The 25,749-nt window shown below is 35.8% G+C and overlaps 1 protein-coding gene across 1 annotated transcript in view; it reads right to left on the bottom strand.

The window, feature by feature from the left end:
* Window positions 1-25,749, bottom strand: part of LOC108965488 (probable serine/threonine-protein kinase cdc7) — an 82,085-nt gene that overhangs the window by 11,445 nt on the left and 44,891 nt on the right. Inside the window, exon 2 of the mRNA XM_018927948.1 lies at window positions 608-892. Coding sequence (XP_018783493.1) covers window positions 608-892 — 285 coding nt within the window. The remainder of the gene's footprint in view (window positions 1-607; window positions 893-25,749) is intronic.

Genomic DNA, 25,749 nt, shown 5'->3' with positions numbered 1-25,749 from the left:
AAAGGATCGTTGAACACGACCTTTTCGTCAATTTTAAAGCTGATTTTGACAGCATGAAAAGGAGCTGCCTATATGCTGAAAAACTAATACGGTTATGTAAACTGACGTGGAGCAATAATACCAAAAGTTTCGTCAGGATCGGGAAGAATCTCTCCGAGCCGCTGCACTTGGAATCACGAATTGAAGCCAAAGTGCGAAAAGAGGAAACGACTGGCGCGCTGTTGTTGATTCGGCGATGCCTACGCCAGTAAAGAAGAAGAAGAAGGTAAATATTAAACCGATCATATTCATTTTTGGCAGAAGGGTACCTTATTATCCGAAAAATACTTTCTATGAATTTCTGTAATATGTCCCACAGATTGGCTGATGCATTCGGAGAAAAATCAGCCAATGGCACTTGGGTGCACGTTTTCGATAGCTGGGGTCTAAACCTCTTAGAGGGAGAAGCTGCGCCCATTTTTTTTTTTATTTCAAACCACTCTTCCTTGTTTTTAGTAGAAAACAGTACACAATTATCACTGTGAGGCATCAAGAGGCAGCAAGTCGTCATTGCAACCAAATTTCCGAATTCAATTGAGTTACAACTATTTTATGTAAACAAGCTTACCTGCTTCAATTGCCACTGCAGTGTGTCCACTTGATTTTGCAACAACACCACCTGCACGTTGGCTGCGTTGTCGTTGTGTGCCTTAAAGGCGGGCAGGCGCTGTTCGATGCAGGCGGCGGCTGTGGTGCGCGCGGCAACTGGCGGCTTTGTGCCCGCTGCATAATGAGCCGCTAGCGTTGAACGTGTGGCAGCCACAGGTGGTTTCGTTGTGACGGCGGCATTACCACCATCGTTGACATTCTTAATGTCATCTTCATCCTCAACAGCGAACATGAGATTGCCATCCTGCAAAAGCAAAAAGGAAAACGAAATAAGATAAAATAAATGTTTTTTGTTATTTTTTAGTAAACATTGTGCAATGTGGCATGCAAATAAATGTGCGCTTGCGTAGGTTTTTCTGCGCTGCCAAGTAAGTGTATATATATTTATATGTGTGTGACAACAACAAGTTTTTTTAAGCATTTCCGACACACTTCCTCTACAAATTAAAAGCGTCGTGGCAATATGTTGTGCCACTTGAATGCAGAAAACTCGTTCGCTAATGCCAAAGCACACAAAAATATTCACATATACATATATATATATATTATATATGTACACACATTTAAATTTGGGTAGTTAAGCTCACGTGTAGCCGATATAAAAGTGGTTTAACTTTTAATGAAAATGTTTTTTTTTATACCCTAAACAGGGTATATTAAGTTTGTGGCACCCAGCAGTACAGATCCTATAAGCCATATATATAATTGATCGGCACGACGGCATGGGTTAGCCTTGATCATCTAACGCGAACAAGTCTCTCAGTTTGTGAGATATCGATCTGAAACTTCGCATGCATCCTTTTCTCCTCAAAAAACTGCTCGTTTGTCGGAACCGTCGAAATTGCTCGGATCGGACTACGACAGCCTATAGCTGCCATACAAACCGAGCGAGCGGCAACAAGTGCTTGTATAGAAAACTTTTTTATTTGAAAATATATCATCACGAAATTTAACATGGGTTATTATCTAACATAACGGTATGTTTACTGAAGAAAAATTTAAAATCGGACCACTATAGCTTATAGCTGCCATACAAATTGAACGATCGAACTCAATTTCCTAAACGGAATATTTAGCTTTTGTGTAGGGTATTCAAGCTTCAGTGCAGCTGAAGTAATTTTTTATTGTTGTTTTTGTTTTTCTTGTGTCATTTTTTGGCTTTTAAACCGAGCGTATTGTGGTGTCCAGCATTAATTATGTTATGCTACAGTTGGAATGTTAAATTAAAGTTATTGTACAAGAAATGCCTGCCTTGGTACACACATACATATATATATATATATATACATACACATAATTGAGTTAATAAATGCAAGTACGCGCCTGAATTATGTTGTTTGAATTATCAAATAAAACCACCAACACACACACACACACACCAGTCAATCTTGTTAACAAGTGTGAAACCGGCTTAGGGAACGGTCATATTTAAGTGCCAAAATTAACTGCATATGCACTCATACTCTTATATTCAAAAATATTTTATTTTAATTTCCGCATAGCTGTCATACAATAATACCCTTAGTTTGATAGTTTTTGAAAGTTAATAATTGCTTGATTAATTTTTGACTGACTTTGTAGCTAAATGTGGCCTGACAATAAAGAGAATGTGTTATAATTTTACTGTAAAAATATAACAGTTGCAGTTGTGCAAATTAGTGCGAATTTTTTAAAAGCTATTAGTTCCATATTTACTTTCACTTAGCCGTTTATTAAGCTTTCTTTTGCAAAAAGTTGAAAAAATTGCGTTTAGTTGGCAACCGCAAACTAATTTTAGGCAAATTTGTAATGAAAGCATTCTAGATGCTTGGAATATGGTTTCTGTTTGAGAATATTCATAAAATTAAAACTTTTGTTTGTGTTAAATGTCCACAAGGTCTGCAAAGTAGGACTTCGGGGCGCTGATAACCTTAAAATTTCCTCCGACTCAAATTGCTGTCCCGAGTTTGATCGTTTTAGTTGAGAGAGGTCGCATAGTATGAGTATACGATGGATTGGAGGGTAGTTCACATACTAATTCGACTAATTTGGCTATGGCGTAGGCAGAGGAGTGAGTCTAGGCGTGGTGGAAGAGGTGTTGATGGTTTCGTAAATCAAAATCGTTTGTACCCATTGCGCCGAGAGCGTGCTTTTTCCAAATATTTGTCTACGGTATATGATTCACGAGGTCTTTTGAGATGTTATCTCGTAAATCTTCAATAAATTGTCTGCCAATGCGTGATCATGGACTTTTAACAGCTTATCGTCGTTAATAGCCGTTTTCATAGAGCCTCGGGCATCAAAAAATAATCTGCGACCACGTTCTCATTAAACAGATTTTTGACGGTCCTCATGGGAGGCGAGAGATTACCATACAGTATTCAATAGCTCCTTGGCTTCACTGCACGATTCTGTTTGAATAGAATCATGTATCCATAATAATACAATGTTTTCGTACTTTTAAAATCAGTGGACATATCTGCGCTCTCACGAGGTTAGAATAGAATAGAATAGAATATTAGTTGAAATAATGCACCGCGATCTAAGGTCTATTGTGCCCTCTCCTATATCACATGACCTCCCAGAGCCCCAGCAGCCTGAATAATTCTAGGAGTAGGCGCTAGTGAGGTGATGTGATCCCTGCTGATGTAAGCAGAATCCAGGGCCTTAAGCCTTTTTCCACAGATTGCTGAGCAATCCAKTWTTAGGTGTGCTGGTGTTTCCTGTTCCAGGACTTTATTGTTATTGGTTTGAACACATTGTCGAAGCACTTTTGCCACTCTAATTTGAAGAATATCCAAAGCATCGTTCTGAACGCATCAACTGCCTTTTTAGGTGTCAAAAAAGGTTGACATTTTACTTTATTTTTTACATACAATTTTGTAGCTTCTGTGTATTCTGATCAAATCGATGTTTTGAGTGCTCAAAATTGCAGCTGTTTCAGTCACTTAGTCAGAGCTCGCAAATAAGGAAGAGTGATCTGTATTTGGCGGTTGGGTTTCTCAATGCTCAATGTGACACTTAGTACATATTTGCTGTTCTGCGTTGTTCCAGTAGTATGATTGCGCCATGTCCAGTCAACCATCTGCTTCTTGTGCTAACAATTTTTACTGGATTCGGCTATTTTTGAAACACCCATTATGTTGTAAATGATTCAACACCTGTCACGTTGTCTTAAACGTGTTTTAAAGCACAGTTATCGTATTTTTTAAATTTCTTTCGACTAATCGTCACAAGACTTTTTTTAAGCCGTCGACAAATTGTGTGGGATCAAATGCGAAGAAAATTTCTATCACCAAATACTCATGCAATATTAAATATGGGCCTATAGTTGTCTCAATTTCATGATATCTTACAATAAAAGTTTGCGAACAGCATCAATAATGATTTTGTACGACCTTCACTACATTCGTCTTGGAGTGATCTACGACCTCCACCAGACCATCTATAAGCTTTGGTACCTGATGGATCCTCACTGTCAAGAATTTAATTATGTTCAGCGATGCACTATTGCTGAGTTAATCCATGTCGAAATTTGTGAAAAATAATGGCGAGAAAATATTCGGGATTTAATTCCATTTTATAACCGAAATGAATATTTTTAGTTACTTTAAATTACACAAATAGCGCTCGGATATCGAAACGCTCTGTCGTATCTCGTTTTGGACGAGCTTCGACCTCTTCAACTGATGAAAATATTAAAGAAGTGAAAGATGTGGTGCTTGAAAATCGTCAGTCAAGTTTTAAAGAGATGGCAGGAGAGTTCGACATCTCCCTCGTTGAATTGATTTTGGTGGATATTTTACGTATGAAACGCATTCTTAATCGACTCGCCGCTATAAAGCTGAATTTTTTTTTTAAAGATTACTTACACAATGCAATGATTACATGCAAACAAGTCAATAATCATCGGAATGGAGGGAAAAAACTGAGGTGATGAAACGAAAAAACAACGCCAAAACCACTCAAAAATCAAAGTGTTGCTCATTGTTGTTTTTCGATATTTGTGGTTTGATGCATCGTGAATTTGCTCCCGAAGGACAGGCGGTAAATAAGGAGTTTTATTTGGCCGTATTGAGACATTTGCTTGAGAACATCTGTCGAAAACGGCAAAAATAAAATTTCCAGCTTTTTTATTCCAAAAAGCACCCAGCTACCAAAACTATCTATGAAATTCAGAGCTCACGGCTTACTCAAAAATCACACTGAATCCTCTTCCGAAGGCATTACGTGAGCCACTTAAAATAAATGCTATTGCAAATTTTATTTGCACGCACTGTTTGTTCCGCGTCCTCTCTCCCCAGAGTGATGTGTCATCAATTGTCATTGTTATACGCTTATTTGTTGCACTTATTTGGCACACCAGATCAAAAATGGGGGAAAAAAATAAAAAATGCTTGCGCCAAACAATGAAAATGTTGCTTGCGCTCATAACAAAATTTCTGCATTGTTAACAATTTAAAATGGTTGCGGCTGGAAAAAATTGCTCTGGCACAAATTATGACCAACAATTTTGTTGTCGTTGTTGTTGCTGCTGTTAGTGTTGCTGTCGACTATTTACTGCCGCAATTGCCGGTAACAACCCGGCAGTAAGCGATCCAATTGCTTTCGCATCATCAACAGAAAATTCAGACAATCGAACTGACAGACATGCTGTGTGTGTGTATGTCAGCAACAAATGTTGACTTGCATAAAGATTCATAAATATAGTTTTTTGTGGAAGTCGCACAATTGAGCAAAAATTTGTTTTGTATGAAAGAATGGAACCATTGAGCTATTTTTTTTTTGTGATATTAAGCCGCATATTTATCAACATACATACACACATACGCATTATTTATAATCATATATAATTAATTAATGATGATGCGTAATTTTTTTTTAAAGCAAATCTGCAATGAAGAGAACAATATACCATATCAACTCGGTATGACTGCTTTCTGGGTCACAATTAATTAATAATTTGTTATACATATATGAGCTTAAAAGCATTTGCATTGATTTCAAATTAAAAAGCAGTGAATAACTTTTCTTCAAAAATTATACAGAACGAGTTTGATTGCGAATTGAACCCCAAAAATGCTTAACGAACTCGTTTGCTGCTAATTAGGTTAGGTTAGGTTAGATTAATCTGTTAGGCTAATAAGCCACGCATAGACTAGTTTGGTCCTTTGCGATATCAAATGCAGTTCAGTTGCTAGATCTATAAGGAGTAATCATCCTTTAGGATGCCTACGCTTGACGCGAGTTTTAACAGACTCAACGGTTTTACTATCGATACCTCCTCCAGCGTATTATACCGTGAGTACCGCAGATGCTTACAACGTTGTCTTGCCAAGGGAAAAGTGCACAGGAGATGCTCCATTGTTTCCCTTGTGCTTTGCTCTAGAAATTTCCTGCAGTCTTCTCGATCTATCAGGCTCATCATGTGGGCGTATGTCGCCACCAGACAGTGACCAGTTAGTACTTGTATTCCCATCATGTTCCTACAGTTTCTCCTATTGAGTGCCAATTGAAATTTTATGTACTTCCGTTCGACCGTTTGCCATATGACTTTTGCAGTTTTGCAACCAGAGTTTTGATTTTCTCTGCCATGATTCTGTCGTGATCATCGTTTAGACAATGTTTGTTTTCACGTTTTCAGATGTTAGCCGTATATCAGTCTTGGCAATTTCGTCTTCTATTTCATTGCCCTCGATGCCTGCCCTTAAAACCTGTGACATCCAGTAGAAGCTAAGTTGCATACTTCTGGCAGCACTTTCCACTGCTGCCCACTTATTGCCGCTATGCGATAGGAGGTTACTACCTTGATTGCTGTTTGGCTGTCTACGTAGATGCTGACCCTGCCAGCTCCGCGGCTTTCGCAATATCAAAGACCTCAGCTTGAAATATACTGCAGAGGTCCGGCAACTTAAAAGATAGCCTTACTCTGGACAATATTGTTTGTAACTAAGTTCATGCATAAGTTATTGTTTTAGTTTATATAAAAATATGCAATCGCAGTACTTCGGTACTCTTCGCAAGCAGATTTGATACTGGTTGTTTCGGCATTGTTCAATGATTATCTCGAAGGTGAGGTGTTGACATTGTTAGGACCGATTCACATGCAGCTCTTTTCGCTTTGCTTGATTGTGGTTTATTCTGACATATATTTTTGCTTTCCGTGTTGCTTTCTAATAAAGATGGTTGTAGTCCAACATTTTTCTTCGCATTGCTTTGCTTTTGCGAACTCATAAAAAGATATATTGAAATTACAAATAAATCTGTCAAATAAAATATCCGAAGCAAAAATTGTATGTGAATCAGCCAGTGCTATTCTGGAGATATTCAATCCTTTCTTAAAGTTCTTCAATAGAGGTGTTCATTAAAAATAGCTAGAAAACACGAAAGAGATTTTGGCTTAGTGCTACTACGAAAACAGTTAAGACAGTGACATTAATGAAATTTGCTCTTTAAATAATGAAAATGTTGTCGGTATGCTCAAAGATGATAATCTTAAGTTGACTCATCAACTTGGGAGATAGTTCATATATACAAATATTAAAACCGTCTTACAATTTTTGTCTGAGATTCTGTTTCTTTCATAGACCATATTAAAATCAAACTCAAATGTGCCAAATTTTGTCTTCACTTTCAGAGAAGAGTGGAAAAGAAGTGAGGTGGATAAGTATAAGTATCTATACGGATGGGTCCAAACTAGATAGTCGAATGGAAGGTGTTGTCTTTTCAACAGACCTGTAATGGGTTCCAGAACATAGCGATCTGCCTAGCAACTATGGAACAAACGAACAGAGCGCGCACCACCCGGAAAAGAAGGAGCTTATACTATACGACTACTTGATGAACATGTTATAAATATAGCTGAGTATCGGTGAAGTCAATCCCTAACTTGCTTAACAAGCAGGCAAATATGGCATACATGGAAAATTCGACTATTTAAATTCAAAAGGAATGACATTAGAACTTTAGAAGGAGTGCTTACAGAACATTGTCTAATTGGGAGATTAGGTACATCATACAATGATTATTGTAGAAGCTATCAGGCGATAAAAGAAGAAAAGACTAGAACATTTGCCAAGCGAATTTGTATAGGAAAAAAATGTCAACTGTTGGCCAAGGGCTTCTTGAGGACATATCGTAGATAATACAAATAAAAATTTTTGTTCCGTTGAAATTCATCAGAAGCACAGGGTGTTTCAGAGAAGACACAATGAAGTGAGCATATTTTAGTTCCCTTGGTTTCACAATGGGCCTCCTAAAGGTTTATGCGCGTAGTCAGTAACCCACTCTACCTACCTATTCTAGCCCTTTACTTTTCATCGAATTCCAAAAAATGTTTTAAAACCTTGACTTTCAAAAAGCATAGCCTAACAATGTTTACTTTAGTAGCAAAAATAGGCTTATACTTATACAGCTGTTTTTAAAGTAAATATATGAAAACACGGTAATAACGAAGGTTTTAACCTAAAAGTGCTTCAAATTCGAATGTTCGTGACATTTAGAATATTGACATTGTACTCGTATGAGGAAACACTTGAGTAAACAATTTTGACGCTGGTGTTTCCATTACATAAATTAATATTTACTATAAATATTATGTTCATAGTAAGTATAACAACTTTTTTAGTGTTCCGATAATTTTTCCACTTTACAGCCGTCCAGACATTGAGAAAACGGACCTTAATCTCTTATAAATTTTACTTTCGATTGTAAGCAATTAATACCTGATAAAACTGTCATTTGTGTCAGAAATAGGTCCGAAAATAGACAATATCCAAAAGTGAAAGGTATGCGCTGTCTAGTCTTAGTTTTTCTCAGTACTTTCCAGACTAGAATAGGAAGGGTTATTCAAAACCACAGTTTAATATCTATGTGAAGCTCCGACAGTTAAAAGTTGTTTCCCTGGAATTTTCGAAAAATGTTTGTTAAAATATATATGTTCAATATCAGTGGAAAAGATCTTGAACAATTTCCAACTGGGACAGCTTCAGAAATTGTAACGAAATTTCCTAGCAGTTGTGTTAAGTAAATATCTAAAATAAAAATATGCACATACATAAATATATAAAAAGGTATAGACGCTAAATGAAAAATAAAATTTTTTGTCTGAGTTTTTGGAAACCATAACAAAAATATTTCACTTGCTACCTTCATTCATGAAACAAGTGGAAAGCTTCTATTAGTACTAACGTGAATGGACCGATTTAAGTGAACCTTGTGCGCATCATATTAGAAAACGAAGTAATCGATTTTTAAAAACAGACCTACAAATAAACATTTCGAACTATAAACATATAAACATTTGTCGGGTGCAAATATTTGGAAAGAGTTTTTAATAAAGTTCGTTCGGTAAATCAATTTTCATATAAATTATAACACATTTGAAATTTTTTTAAATGCTTCGTACAATCCACAGGACTGCAGATTAAATTCGCCGAAATGACGGTAAAATTTGTGCTCTTAATTTTTCTGGCAACATTGGCGCATTTGGTAGCGTCCATGCAAGCGTATGTTTTGCCAGATCCTTGGCTGGATATTGATCCCGAGCTGCTCGGAGCGTTTTCTAAGAAACACGACAAAAGACACCATCATATTGTGAAGAAAGAATTGAAGCCAGCTAGCTACGAATATGTGGAATCACTGCACGACTGGGTGCCTGTGTGAAGGGATGTTGGATCGCTCTCAGTGGCGAATGTCTTGTGCTTTAGTTATAAGAAAATGAATTACAAGTAGAATAAGACAAATTAATTTAAGTAAATAAATATATTTAGTTTTGTGTATTTTTCTAAACACAAAGCTATGAAAGAATTGTGTTGCTGTAAAGCATAAAGGTTTAAGTCCGGTTATGTCTCAACTGAAATGTGGATATATGGTTTTGAATACTTAGTGTCTAAAATACGTTAACCGTACTTGTATTTTCTCAATGTCTGTTTAGCAGCCATTTGGATCTGGTTAAAAAAAGGTTCTTTACGGAAAGAAGGAGTCTTGGTTAAATTGACCAGAACTTAACTGACAGATAGCTGCTAAGTGGGCATTGAGAAAAAAGTTCATTACAGAAAAAAGGAGTCTTGGTAAAATTTGATATTTTTTATATTATTTGTATTCAGAACATTATGACATGCGAGCTCCATCAAGGAGCAATGCTTATTGAAGGTATGGCGAATTCAATCGAGGTCTTAGATCTATCCAAGACGAATTTCGTTTAGGTTGTCAGTTGTTGTTCCGGAAACTATTGATGCTGTACGCAAACTGATATTGTAAAATCGTCTTGTGACCTATCGTGAGACTGAGACAACTATAGACATTACTGAGATTAGTACACCATCAATATTGCATAAATATTTAAGTGTAAAAAATTTGTTCACGTTGGATCCCACATAATTCGTCAATCGCTCAAAAATAGCTCGAGTCGATGGGTCGAAAGAAATGTAAAAAAATACTACAGTGGCTTTTCGAGACATATCTTTGGCAGCGAATATAAGCCCCAAAAATGAGATTAGCAGGTTAGCCGATTCCAACAAAAATTGTTCGCGCACGAAGCACTTCCAAGCAAACAGTTGTCTGTCTTTTTGGACTTGGGACCGTACTACTTTCTTTTATGCCCGTATAAAAAGGTAAAATAAGAGATCACTGATGCGGATTCGGAGTGACAAAAGTGCTTCGATTCTAAATTCTAATATTGGTTGAAACTGTTTTATATCTGACCGCAGAGCCTGAAAATGTTGAACATATGTAATATTATGTATGCAATTTGAAGTAGTGAATCAATAAGACACTCAATTTCGAATTTTTTGATGATAAGTTATTTTGCATTTCAGATGATGATATAAATATATATATAATATATTCGTTGGCAGATCAATTTTGTATCCATTTTTGCTACGGGCTTACTCTAATCACTTTCATTTCGAATCTTGCTTACTTGGATTTTTTCAATTTGTAGTCTGATAGACCGTCTAGGGTTTACCTTTCAAAAGTTTTTTTCATAGAAATGGGAAAATATGTAGAGCTTAAAGCTTAGGTATTGTACTTTAAATTCATCCATTAGCTGTAAGTGTGTGATACAAAGGAATATTTCTAAATCAACAACGTTCGTTCACGTTAATTATAGTAGTATACTTAGTAACACAGTATATTACTAATATTTACTTTCTGAAAGTGATATTACACTAATTTTTGTATTTTATTGCATTGGTTAAACTTTTAGTATCCGTGGTTTCATTCAAATTGTAGTTACTTTAGAATCTACTTTCATTTGACAATTCGGGTTAATAAAACATTTGAAGTAGGTGCACATAAAAAGCACATTACAAAAGCTGTTTGCTTGTAAAACCTAAAAACTTTAAGCACACAACTTTTCTAATATTTTATTGACACTTCTAGTTTAGTCTCGCATTAAGAAACCATATAGGAATAAGATCTACAATTATACACATATAGTATGCACATTATGTGCTATATAAAATAGTGAGTGCGAATCTAAAGCATAAAATTTCGAAGGTCTCTGTAAAAAGAACTCACAAAAACTTAATTCTGCCGTCTATTTCTATTTCAAACTAGTTCTTTTGCAATCAAAGTATTAAATAGCTCTGTGTGTTCTAAATAAGTGCTACTGATATTTAAAAACTAAGCTAAAACTTGTTTATGTTATACTTGTATCTACTCTATATAGGACCATTTGCGGTTCTAAAAATATGATGAAGAAAGCTAGTTAGGGTCAATTTCATTATAGGTTACTTTAGTAAGATAGTAGAGCGTAGGAAAAGGAGAGGAGAGTATGCAACAAAGTAAATGCTACTATCTTGCCCTACAGAAAGTACTTCGAATATTTATAGTGAATATGAAATAAGGATTAAAAGTGATCGGTATATGAGTAAAATATATAAATTAAAAATGTTCAAATAAAGTCGAAAAGCGGTAATAAAAGATGTACTATAAGTGTTAAAATATTACCGAAAATCGATAAAAAAAAAGATTTGAACCGAAAATCGGTCAATGATGAAAAAAAATTTTTAATATTATCTAAAATCGGTACTAAATTGAATCGAAATTTCGATTTGTCTAGGATAAAAAAAAAATAAATTAGTAATATTACCAAAAATTGGTAAGAAAAAATGTTAATTTTTTACTAAAAATCGGTAATATAATAAACTGATATTTCTATTTGTCTATCAGTAAAAGAAATAAAATAAATCACATATTGCCAAAAATCGGTTATAACGCATATTAATTTTTTACCGAAATTGGCCCCAAACCAACTTGAAATGTCTATGATTAAAAAAAAAAAAGAAATAAACAAAAAATGTTCAAATATTACCGAAAATCGGTAATAAAAGATGTTTATTTTTTATTAAAAATCGGTACTATAGTAAAGTAAAATTTCGATTTGTCTGTCATTAAAAGAAAAAAAGGTGTTCAAATAATAAAACTTAATAATATGGAGCTAAATTTCTTATAAACACAATTTAATCGAGATCTTTAAGAGATGGGACGGCAGTAAATTTATATTTAATTAAATGATTAAAGATAAGTGAGGTTTTTGTAGCAACATTAGATAAAATCTAGAACTCAGCGTGGATTTTAGCTTAGTGTATACTCTAGGAGAAGTTTTCGACAGTTTCAAACTTATTTTGGAACTTTTGAGATATATTGTAGCAGTTTTCGGTTATATACTGTTGGTACTGGTACAGTTTCGAGAAGATATCTTGTTAGATAAAAAAAAATCTTAAACATGGGCTTGATTTTATGATCGTACAGTTTGTACGGTAGCTGTGTGCTATAGTGGGCCGAAATCGACTCTTCGGCTTATTGCTTATTGAAGAGAAAAAACTGAGAGACTAATTCGGTTATATACATCTACATATTTTCCCATTTCTATATATATACACAGACGGTTGAAAAAATGTTGGGGTGTGCCCGAATAGTTAAACAAACGAAAAATGTCAAAACTTTAAAATTTTTTTAATACTTACAGTTGACTTTAATTTATGATTTACAATTTCATACTTTCTTTGAATGGATTTTGTTTCTTTTCATATTTTTATTTATAATTTTTTTTTTTAATATTTCATGTAAGTATGCCAGTTTATACAAAAGAGTCTTGTGGTTTATGACGGAAAGTCTTTATAACAATTCAATGTTTTTATTGTTGTAACTTTAGTCATTTGAAAGTAATGTTGCTGCCGTTGTTAAGTGTTGCGATTATGATTACGGTTGACAGTGTTGATGACAGGCAACTTATGTTGTTTATGGTTTTTAGTGACATTTCTTTGCTTGTCATCAGTTTGCGTTTAATGAGCACACACTGGAAAAACAAATGATCTGATGGCTTTTTTCTTCTTCTTTTTTTCAAAGTACCTGGTAGGAGGTTACAAATTTTTGCATTATCAATGCTGAGAAATGTGTGGGAAAGTCGGAGAAAAGTTTAAAGTTTAGTTTAAAAAGAAACTGTTTATTTAATTAAAATGTTTAAACAAATGTCACCACTTAATTAGGCGAACTCTTGACTGAAATTTATTTACGTAAATTTTTGATTTTGCATGGTATGTAATTTTTGCGGAACTGGAAGAAAGCGCCAGCTTATTTGACGCCAATTAGCGCATTAGGCTGTTTTAGGCTAACGGCATCATCATTGAATCATTAAGGCCGTGTAAAGCACACTTCAGAAAATAAGTAAAAAAAGATTTATATATATTTCTACGGCACACTTCAGCAACTACTCTCCGAAGTTTCTTTAAAACAATTTTAAACTCCGAATATGGCATTTTAAAAACCTTTCATAAACAAAAAAAAAAAATCATCAGCTAACATCATATCTATTAGTACCTTTCATTTGTCGAGGAACAAGAAGTCATATTCCTCAATTAGGAGTAGAACTTCAGCACAAAACTGATTATCTCATGATGATATTAATCTCTCTTCATCTCTTCTTAAAGCTACCAGTCTTGGTAGTATTGAGCGAAGTAAATATTTTTTTAAATTTTCGGAGAATGCAGTTGTAAAGTCCGTATAACTGGTGAAAAACTTACGTTTGATCAACGTTTGGAAATCATTCAACGAAAACCGTGGAGAGATTCTGCGCCATTTACAGCTACTTGGACTGACGATCTTAAATTGGAAGCGTAGAAAATACAGCCTGTGTAACAACTGAATAATTTGGGATGACAGCAACCTGAAGAGAATCAAGAGCTGTGGTTTGTGGGCCGAAATGCTCCTACGAATCACCGAAAAGTGGACTTAATGAATGGACCATCGGAGACGTAGCCGCCAATATTTGAAAAAAATAGTTTTTATTAATAAATGCCAAAGAATGTTCTTCCGAATGAAAATAAACATTCTCCGTTAAATTTGCAGTTTCTGTATTTTTTTTCATTGAAAAAGAAACTAAAAGAAACGACTAAGAAACTAGGAGAGATTTAAGCGTCCATTATGGATAGATGTACATTTCAATATACAATAGTTACAGTTATAAAACACGCATATATTTAACTCTTTCCAGAGGCAAGTAACGGCACTGTTTTCATATTCCGAAAATTTATTCCAATCTCAGTTTTTCAAACCAAGGTCTCAATAAGGCATAATTGATTCTTTGCGAAAAATATTTCCAGCTAGAGATACTTAACAGAGAGAGATCTTGACCATCATAAGTTTCCTTTTGGTCAAAATACTATAATTAGTACATATTGATTACAACCCGAAAAAGTTACATAACCTCTTCAGCTTCTCATATATTCAGAGATTGTAGTAAAGCTATTACGTATTTAGGTCTAGCTTGATAAGCACTGCTCACATCAACTCACTTGTTAGACACACTATTTCCTGAATGCGCTCATTCACATTGATTACTGTTGGCTTCCTGTAGAGAAAGACCTACGACCATGTTAAAGACACTTTACTTCTACATCATTAGCCACAACTTTTTTTTGTATCACATCTTCATTAACCATGTAATGCAATAACAACAACTACCAACAAACAACAACAAGAGTACAACTGCCTACTCATCAACGTCACACCAACAAATGGTGCAAGCGGATGAGCTGTAAACACAGCAGGGTTAGCTGGCAGCAACATCAACTTAAGCAAGACTGACAACATTGGTGAAAAAGCGCCGTAGAGCTTACAAAACCTGGAGCCAGACAAGAGACGGTTAGGCCGAACGGCCCTCTTGAGTCACCAACAATTCTTCTTTGTACTTTTATCGGTATTTAGGCGAGTACCTGTTGCTTCCTTGTTGATTGCAACAACACACATTTCAAACTTGTCTAGGGAATGAGGGAATGAGGGAATGGAAATAATTAACCAGTCACAGCGCGCCGAGCAATGATGATCAACAGGCATTGTAAAGAGTAACTGTGGTGTACCCACACAAACACCACTACCACCGACCATCACCGGGCGTATTGTGGCAGTGTTTTGTGCTGGTGATAACCCACAGGTGGAATAGCGCTGAGGGGCGTCAAGTGAGCGTTAACTCATTCATGCCAAACACACTTGGAAACTATGGTAATAGCGAGATGCATTCAAACTGTTGTTGGCGCAACCATGGGAACCAGGGACAAACGCTACACATGCTATGGTGTGTTTGATAATGCGTACTCTGTAGGGAATATTTAAATGATTAAGAAAATGTTTGGGCCAATAAACATTTTTGAATCTATATTAAAGGGAAACTTAAGCTGAAGGCATTTGGTCTACTTTGATTGGATGGAAAGCAAAAAATTTAAGTTTCCTTAACCGTATTTGGTACAATTACCGGCTCTAGGTTCTAAAAGCTTATTTCTCGACATTAAGTTAAAGTTTATGCTGTTAAAGGTTCTAGTCAACGAGAACTGTGGTCCGATAAGTACCTAGCCTCATGTCCCGTTGGCGTCCCTTGACGAAAAGAGAAATTTACTATGGTATTTTGTCTGGAGTATGGAGCGATGTGTAGAAGTTCACGCAAGTGAGGGAAATTCTCTGAGCGCCATTCACTTGGGAGTGGCCAGAAACGATTATTTTACATGTGGTTTAAGAAGCTTACGACTTATACCAAGTATCCTATCGGTAGCCGCAAAATATCCATTTGAAGGCGAGCTAAAGAAGAAAACATAGAGTTGTGCGCTGGGTTTGAGACCCGCCACGTAACAAAAGCTGCCTATGAAAGATTCGTCGTATATCGCGTACAGTTCATCGTTCAAAAGGAGGGTCTCTTATCCGAGGCTGTTTAGGCGAAGTGCGCCATCTTTAAAGCGTTTTTATCGAAACTGTGTTTTTTAAGTCGGTTGGCAAGATTTCTCGAGAACTACTCAACCGACCTTCAAGAAATTTTACACAGGTCTTTGAGATACAAGTCTTAAGGATGAAGGATGGATGAAGAATTTTTTTTATTACAATTATTTGAAAAAAAAATGTCGCGAAATTTTAGTTTTTTGTAAATATTTATGTCTAAAATCCAATTTTCAGTTGTTTTCCTTCGTACAAGTTCTAAGTTAATGTTTTAACTAAAACGTATTTTTCTAATAAAAAATTTAATTTTTATATAAGAAAAAAATTGTTGAAAAAACGCTGTTTTTACCCGAAGAAATCTATATATCCCTTTAGAAAATTAAGAAATTTTGAAAATTAAAAATTTTTTCGCTAAACCATAATTAGAAATAATTTTAATTTGTTGCGTATAGAAATTTTAAGATTGGAAAGTTTGGTTCGAAGCACTTATGTGAAATGTACATTACTTCCTACAGCCTAAAGGTGTATATAACATAAATAAACTCCATCTACTACACATTTACTCTCTTTTTCATTCGAACGCATTCAGCCGTTAGCATTTCCTATAGGGCTCACGCGTCTATTGTATTCTATTCTCACATATATTTTCATACATGTCTACATATGTATGTATGTTTGTATTTGTATGCACTTTTGTTTGGCTGCACATGTGTTGTATGCTCGAGTGTGTACGTATGTAAGTATTTGTAGATTTATAGCCGCTGCTTTTCCGCAGTTGGCTCTTTAGTGGCTTTTGTTTACTAACTTTAGTTGGTAAATTTTATCTGTTGCTTTTCAGACTGTTTTATACAATTTCAAATTTTACCTCTTTACTCCAATTCGACTAACAGAATTACTGGAGCATAGCGTTGACAGCCTTGCCACTTAAATGAATTTAACTAATTATACGTCGGAGGCACTTATATTTAACATTCGCTTGCATTCGTAAGCTCAATGTTTAATGAAAGGGTATCTATTGTATATTAATAATATATAAGTGAAATGATTATATATTTTCTGATACAAAAACAAGTGTATTGAAATTAAAAGTCCATTTAAGTTAGTTATAGCTCGAGTTTTCTTTAAATATCATTAAATGGTGTTAAAAGTAAAGGTAAAGTTACCCGCTTCGATTTAGGTCTTGGAACAAAATATCGCGCGAGTCTTTCGGCAGTTATCAGTCGAAATGCTCGAATGAGCTATAGAAATTTGGACTCAATGGATGGACCATCCGAGACATAGCCGCAGCCAATATTTGACAGAGTTGGACTTCAAACGCTAAATAACAAAGAATGTTCTTTCGAATTATAATAAACATTTCCTATTAAATTTGAAGCTTCTATGTATTTTCTTTTCTCTGATATCGGACCACTATAACATATAGCTGCCATGCAAACTGATGGATCGGAATCAAATGCTTATATGGAAAGCTTTTTCATTTGATCAGATTTCTTCACTAAATTTGGTATGGCTTTTTACCTAGGGCAATTTTGCAATTTTGGAAGACATTGTCGGGAATCTTTTGTATTTGCGTAGAGTATTATATAACATTTAACATTTTCCAAGTTTAAGTTTTATTTGCAACCGCTTTTGTGCTGGATGTTGAGCAGCCCGCACTGATGTCAAGCGAAGCCCAGCCGTCCAAAGTTAGAACGCAAGAGGTCTACAGAGTTTCGACTGATTGCAAGTCTGATGATATTGTGACGAAAATACGCTTCTTTGCAAACTCAACGATTTTATGGTTTCCACTGATTCTGCTAAGTGTTGCTGAAAGTTATAATGAAGCTGAATACGAATTGACTTTTCATAAAAGCTCAATAAGCGAGGTCATGGGTGCTATTAACGCACTGCTGTTGGAGGGAATCTTTGTTCATCATTCTTTTAGACTGAGATTTTCACTCCGCTCGCGGGAGCTCAGTATTAGTATGAAAGAGCTTTGTATGCTATTCACAACGACTCTTTGTGCTGGGTTGAAGACTACTTAGACCAGTGTTTCATAATTTTTACCCCACTCTGCTCACTTCCCTTCACTACAAGACTAAAATATTTGTATTCAATGAAGTATTGCCAAATTTAAGTTCAAGCCTAGCTTGCCAAATAAGTGAAATAAATCATTTTGAGCAAACGGTCAAGATCTGCGCCATAATAGCGATAAATGTGTAACGAGTTATTACGTCACTCGCCATAAAGCACTTCAAGCTGCTTTCAGACCATCGCTCATTAGGTGCATTTGTCGGTCATTGTCAATGGAAAAGGCAACAAAAACAATAAATACTTGAATGTATAAGCATATGTAAAAGTTTACAACAAATTTGCCACTACAAAATGGCTGCAGCAACAGCATAAGGGGCGCTTAACTCAACGTAGAGGCTTTACGCATGCGTGCAATTTGCAACATAAAAATAAAATAAATATTTATGGCAGGTAATGCCCACTTTTGGAGTCGGAGGTCAGCGGCAAAACTGCAAATTGACAAAAAAATGTGTGTTTTATTGGCAGTTTGCTTACCTGCATATAATATTTTTCCTCATGCATTACGTAAGCAGCTGAAAACGTCCATTTTTCTATGCTTTAGCAAAATTACATGTTGCCACATTTTTAGTTTGCTTTTTTGTATATTTTTTATAATTTTTGTTTTTGTAATAGTTTTTTTTTTATTTGCTAACTGTCGAATAATGGAAAAACGTTTAGTATGGAAAAAAAGCGCGTAGCTAAAAAGCTGAACAAATTGAAATGGGGGAAAATGAAGGTCAGCGAGCCAGTCAGTTAGTCTGTCAGTTAGCAAAAGCTATAAAAGGAAAAGTCTACAAATTACCTACTAACTGACGGACGAAGTGACTGACAATATTATTGTTGGCTTTAAACGACAGTGCGGAGTTGCAGAAGTAGGGGAGGAAGATTACACAGCGCAAAAAAAGAAGAAGCATACAAAAATGAAGAGGCAGCAACAAGATTGGTGGAAGACGACATCGTTTAGCAACATTTTTGCAAGCGCTGCTCAACTTGACTGGCTAATTATTGAGAAATTGACATAAACTCGGCGCAACAGACACGAGTGGTTGCCATATTTGGCATAAATTTAGTTATTTGCTGAGTAAAAAAAATCTGCAAAGTTGGCTAGAGCTGTCTAGAAATGGGCACAAAGTTACAAATAAACGCTGTTGTTGTTGTAATATTTCGTCATCATGTAGCAAGCAATTGTTTTTAATGAAATTGTCACTGTTTTTTTCCAGTATTTGCACTATTTTTAAACACAACAACACACAAAAGCAAAAAATTTAAACACTGATGTCATGTAAAACATGAAAAGGAAAAGCTTGAAAAAAAAACAATACAAACTATAAAAAATTAAATAAAATTGAAAATGTTAATTGTAACCAAAAATGAGCGTATGTGTGTGTATGCGAGTGCAGTGACAGTGAAGGCGAACAAGTCAATACACAAAAATATATATTAAAAAAAACTTAAGTACAACTACAAATATACTAAAAAATATATATATCAGAATATATACGTATGTATGTATATTCTTGTGTACATATGTAGTGAACGACGCGGCGCCCAGGCATGTGCGCGAACGAATTAATTTTCGTATGCAATGGGATGAAGTGTCGCGTAACTGGCGGATATCATCGGTTCCACTTCGCAGCGCATGGATTTTAAATATGCACAACATATTTACATATACACATACATACACACTCATATGTATGACTTTGTGGAGCATAAATGCTCACTACTTAGGTCTATATACTGATGTAGTAGGTAGCAATTATACTATATATGTATGTATGTATGCGTTGCAAAAAGCCACAGCTCGCAACCTGTCCATTTGGGACTTGACACACCAACGCAGAACGCGACTGATAAATGTTTCATGGCAACAAAAAATGAAACAATTACTTTTACAACAACTAATAAATTTGTCAAGATTAAATAAGTACCAAATGAAAAGTCTCCGGCCTGACACCTAGATGGCGCTACATATTAAATCCACTGCACAGGCTGTCGGCACTTAGAGTTATTAGTGCTTTCCGAACAATATCAAGCGATGGTGCTGAAGTAAAATCCAGTGTGATGCCCATTGATAGCCGAGGTGATGTATACGAGTGGGTATACAAGTTATCAGAGCTGTCTATAAGAGCTAATAGGGAAGAGAGAGAGTCAAAACCTTAACAACGTGACAGTAGCGAGAGCAAACCTCGGCCAAAGTGCGGTGGACAGACTGTTACCGGACATCCATTCGTGATCGATAGACAGACAACTTGGGAACCTGGATTTCCAACTAACCCAAATACTAAGAGAACATGGCGGCTTTAGAAACTAACTGTACAGATCCCAGCAAGACATTAGTCTGCATTGTCCGACATGCTCAGAGTACTGTGAAGATTCTGAGCATGTACTCTTTTATAGCTACTATCGGTGATAGTTTTTCAATGGAAAATTTGACGAAAAAGGACCCAAAGTACGGCAGAGGTTTTAGATGGGCCTCGAACCCGACCAAGGTGACTAGGGTGTCCCTATCCTCCCGAACCAATTGGTACCAAAAATTAAGTGCAAAATGCATTTATGCTTTGGGGCGCTGATCAACGCATTGTATTGATCTATGTGCTTCTAGCAATAGAAAGCACCGTGGAGTTTAGTCTTCATAGACAGGTATTCAGGTATTCACGTAAAAACACATTGACACATTACCCCGCACCTAAACAAGTTCGTAGTTGGAGGCTTAAAATGTAATACTTGCTGTGTAAATAAATTTATGGCTTGTTCATTAAAAAGTCGTAGTCCGGTTTCGGCCACTTTTAAAGTAGCGAGAGACTAGATGTAACCGACATACATATATAACTAGGCAATTTGTCAAGCTGTCATAATGCTGATCAGTTTCAAAGATAATGGAAGATTTGGATTGAGAATACAAAGAGAATATGCTTACATCGTAACAAAAAGAAGCCGGAGCCCGAATGATTTTGAATGATTTGTTCGACTCCTCCCGATAACGCGGAATTATGTAAAAAAAAAAACAAAAACCGATCCGATCCCATTTTCATTGAGAGCATTATAATTGCCGATGAGACAAGGGTTTACGAGTTTGACATGCAAATAAGTCAACAATCATCGGAATGTACGAAAAAAAAGCCGAAACCAAAAAACAAGCCATTTTTTTAATTTTCATGAAATATTTGTAACAAGTGCGGTCAAAACAAACCATTTAGCGATTTCATGTTGCAGCCACCATGCATAAAAAATGCCAACCAAAAGCTACAGAGCGCTGAAAATGCGATTACCACACGCTCATACGATTCGACGAAGATTTATGAGTGGGCAGGGTCTGTGAACCGAGCTACTGGTTTTGAGACGAGCTCCGCCGAGGTGTCACAAGTGTAATAAAAGCCGATAATATCAATAAAATGTTGATTGGCATCTAACAACCGCAACATGGACGCAGGCATGTACGAGCGCTCTAACGGAAACGGCATTTTCTGCATGCGTAGCTGCACACAATAAATGCCGTAAGTATTCAACAGTTGTATGCATTTATTTTACTATCGATTTTATGTGTAAAACTATTTATTGGAAAATTATAGTTGTGGCATTTCTAGCGTATTTATTGAGTATCGAATTGAAAAACACAGCGCTGACAGCCCACACAGCAAAAGGCGGTTATATGTATATGTGTGTGTATGTAGATATGTATTTTTGTGTTTATATGCATTATGCTTATATGGTGTATAAATTACATTTATTAATGGTGCCATCGAATTGTTTGCATGTATTTGTCGCACCAATGGGAGCGTGCGTGCGACAAATGTTTCTGGACGACAAGATAAATATATATATGTACCAATCACATACCTATATATGTATTTATAATCATGAGTAAATATGTATATGAATATATGTATATGTGTTTTATTTATTTGTGGCGTGTAAATTAATTGTATGGCTTGTTCATGTCCATTACATTTCAAATTTAAATAATTCATTTGTCATATTTGTTGTTGCTGTAACATTAGAATTATTAACACGCTCGCTATCTCGCTATCTATATAACCTCATTATCAAGTGCGTATAAAATTTCAATTTAATTAGATAAATATCTTTGTAAAAACGCACTTTGAAAATAGCCACTCCTCAAGCGGCGACCCAATTTTTTACTTCACCGATCAGCTGATTTATTTATGCCATTAGACAGTTTACGTCTAAAACCGTATTTATTGTTAACTTATTCGAATTTTCGCCCGAAGGTGCAATCATCGTTGGCGAGGGCCACGTTAAGTGCTGCCAATCACGCACATTGCGCCTACTCTACATACATATGTATGTGTTATACATATTTATATAAGGTACACATACTTTCCTATATTAGCTTTTTTATTTACATAACACATTTACATGTTTTTTTTTTGGATTTAAGAGCCGTTGCTTGGAGCATTAAAAAAAAAAAATCAAAAATTGAAATAGAAAAGTTCATTAGAGTGCCTTTAGGGCTTAGTTCGAGAAAACAACGAAAATTTCGAAATTTTGTTTCAGTGGCTCACTGTAAGTGTAGAATATATTTTCATTATTCACTTAGTAATATTTAAGTTATCAAAATACCATGAACCACTTCTCGAAGGGTATCACAAATACTTTGAAATACCGATCGAATTTGATTTATTGTTCGGTCGATATTTCAAAGTCTTTCTCGTGCACTTCGCAAAGTGCTTCGGGGCGTTTTGAGCAGTGCTACGCGAGTATGAAGCTTGAACCATCAAATTATGCGATATTTTGTTTTCTTTACTTCGAAATACGAAAATTACTAACACAAAATTTTATCTTCTTCTTCATTTTTATTGGCAGAGCTTACGCAGTTATGGCCGAGTTTATAACAGCGCGCCCGTCGTTCTTTCCTTTCACTATTTGGTGCCAATTGCAGACTCCAAATGAAGACAGGTCCTTTTCCACCTAACCTTTCTAACGGAGTGGAGGTTTTCCTCTGCTTGTACTGGCGGGCAGTCAATCAAAAGCTTCAAAGTTACAGTGTTCTCTTTCATTCGGACGGCATGACCCAGCCGGCGTCTCATAATTTGCTGAACTATATCCATATGTTAAAGTCGTCGTGAATGTCATACGGCTCATCGTTCCACCGACTGCGGTATTCGCCGTTGCCAATGCGTAAAGCACCATAAATCCTCCGCATAACCTTTGTCTCGAAAACTCGTAACATTGCTATAGTTCATGCCTCTGCACAATAAAGCAAGACAGAGATAATGAGGGACTTGTAGAATTTTGTCTTTGTTCGTCAAGAGGGACTTTATTTCTCGACTGCCTGCTCAGTTCGAAGTAGCACCCTTTTAGCAAGAGTTATTCTGCTTGGATTTCGGGGCTGACGTTGTGGTTTTAACACCAACCTGATTCCAAGGTAGACGAAATTATCTACGACTTCGAAGTTATAACTGGCAACAGTGATGTGGTAGCCAAGTTGCGATTTGCTACGCTTCTTTGCTGAAGAAAGCAGAACTAACGGCGCGGTTATTATGGTCAATGATATCGATGTCTTCGGCGTACGCCAGAAGTTGTCAACTCTTGTAGAAGAAGTTACCTTCTCTACTTACCTCTGCGATACCTATTTTGGTATCGAAGGGCTCAGAGAATTTCTTCCCGATCCTGACGGTGTGTTTGGTATTGCTCGACGTCAGTTTACACAGCAGGTGATGCCAAATGCAGATATCGCGCATAAAGGCAGGTCCTTTTCATACCGTCAAAGTCAGCTTTAAAATGATGAAGAGGTGGTGTGTGTCGATTTTACCTTAGCGACTAGAAATATAGTGAAAGAATCATAAAAAACTGCAGGAAACGTTCCAAAAAATCAATTGGACCTGAACCTTCTATTGAAGGGCAATCGCAGTTATATTATTTATACGGGTTAAAGACCTGTAACTACAGATTAGTCCTCACAAAAACGTTTTTGATTTTTTTATATTCTTGTAAAAAGAGGGAGCGGGGCGTCGGTGTAGTTTGGCGATTGGCAATATTACATAGACCTGCTAGGAGAAAATACTTGAGCGCTTGTACATTATTAAGAGATTTTGTGAAGCTTTACGATTTACTCTGAAGGTCACATTAAAAAGATGGACGTGAAGGCATGCTAAGAGAAAACACGAGCTTAAAAAGCTTGAACTCTCAACATAAGATCAGTAAAAGCTTTTGAGAAGATTTTATGTATTTTTCATGGCAATACACTCTAACACGTCCAGGAAAAATTAATTTCATTATATTTATATACTTACTAGCTCAGAGCTTTTGCGGAGCCCTCGGGTATAGTCTGTTGATCACATTCGGAAAAAAGACGAGAAAGATTTCTTTGGTACATAATATTGCAGTTTGATTATTTCTGATGTAAACTTGACTAGCATTAAATTATTTGTATGATTTTCTAAATGTAAAAACCTTTTTTTATTATTAAGTATGAAGGTCACACCCAGATGAAGGAAGAAACTCTGAACAGTAGATCAATAAAAGCTTTTGCGAAGATTTTATGCATTTTTTCATGGCAACACTACTAAATAAAAATCTAAAGGTCTCATCCAGGAGAAGCTTTCATGAATTTTTTTATGTCAATACTCTTAAACAAGACGAGTAAACATGGATATCATCCCATTTCTATATAAGCTCAGCAAAAGTTTTCGCAAAGCTTTCAGATGTAGTCTGAAGGTCCCGTTCGGAAGAAAACTTGACTGGTATTAATTATTTTGACTTTCCTAATTATTTTCTTTTCTTCGAGAAAAACCTCGAAATTTTTTTCAACTTTAGGGTCAAAGAGGAAAAGATTTTGGAGTCCTTGGGATCCTAACCTAACGTCTTTCCCCTAATATTTTAAAAGCGGTGCTTAATTGGCACTATTACACTTCATACTATATGAAAGTTTCGCAATTAAAACTTAAAATGAATTTAAGACACTGTCAATTAAAATGTAAAAACTAAACATTTTTTTTCCGCGGAGACCTTCACACATTTGTGCCGCAGTGAATTGCAGGAATTTTTCGCTTCGAAAAATGTTGATCCATTTGTAACGTCTTGTACAAATCAATTTTTGATGCGCTGCCATTAAACTTGACCAACATACGGACGGAAAATACACACAAAAACAATACCCGCAATGAAGCAAGAAATCAATAACACAAATATACAAAAGCATAAGCCGAGATTACACAGCATGTTACAGTTGTAATAATGTTGTTGCTGCATTAAAACAGCAACACAGCATGAACGCAAAAACAATAAATATGCACATACATACACGTACACTGAAAGCATTTAGTACAAGCTGTGATGTATTGAGAGGCCATTAAAAACGAGTTGATCTTCCTCGTTGCCTCGCTGGTTTGGCACTTGCAACATGACTGCAACAGGGGCTGGGCGTTGTGAATTATCGACAATTGTCGAATTTGACCTTCGTTGGGTGTGATGCGAGCAAAGGAGCAACGATAAAATTGCTCGCTGCACCTTCCGCAGACAATGAGCATTGCTCAATGGTGTGGGCAATGGCCGCTGGCGTTTACCGGTATGGGCAACATAAAAAGGGAAGTACATGCATACCGACATATATATAGTATGTTTATTATGCTTATACTATATGTATGTATTTAAAAATACATTACATATAACCTCAAATATATATACATCTGTTGCGACAGCTTGTGATGCTGTCGCAACAATAGTGAAAACAATACAATGACAACATACAAGACACATTGGTAATCAGCAATGAAAGGAAAGACTTATATATAATAAAAATATATTTATTGGTATATATAGTTTTGATAACAGTTGTTATTTTAGTGGTTTGATACATTAGAAAATTTCTCAAGGTTTTTGGGCTGCTTTCTTGAGGCC

This window comes from Bactrocera latifrons, unplaced genomic scaffold (assembly GCF_001853355.1).
Source record: "Bactrocera latifrons isolate USDA-ARS-PBARC rearing strain unplaced genomic scaffold, ASM185335v1 scaffold_1, whole genome shotgun sequence".
NCBI classification, from domain to species: Eukaryota; Metazoa; Arthropoda; class Insecta; order Diptera; family Tephritidae; genus Bactrocera; species Bactrocera latifrons.
The sequence above is the reverse complement of the archived record's forward strand: the minus strand, read 5'-3'. Positions and strand labels throughout refer to the sequence as shown.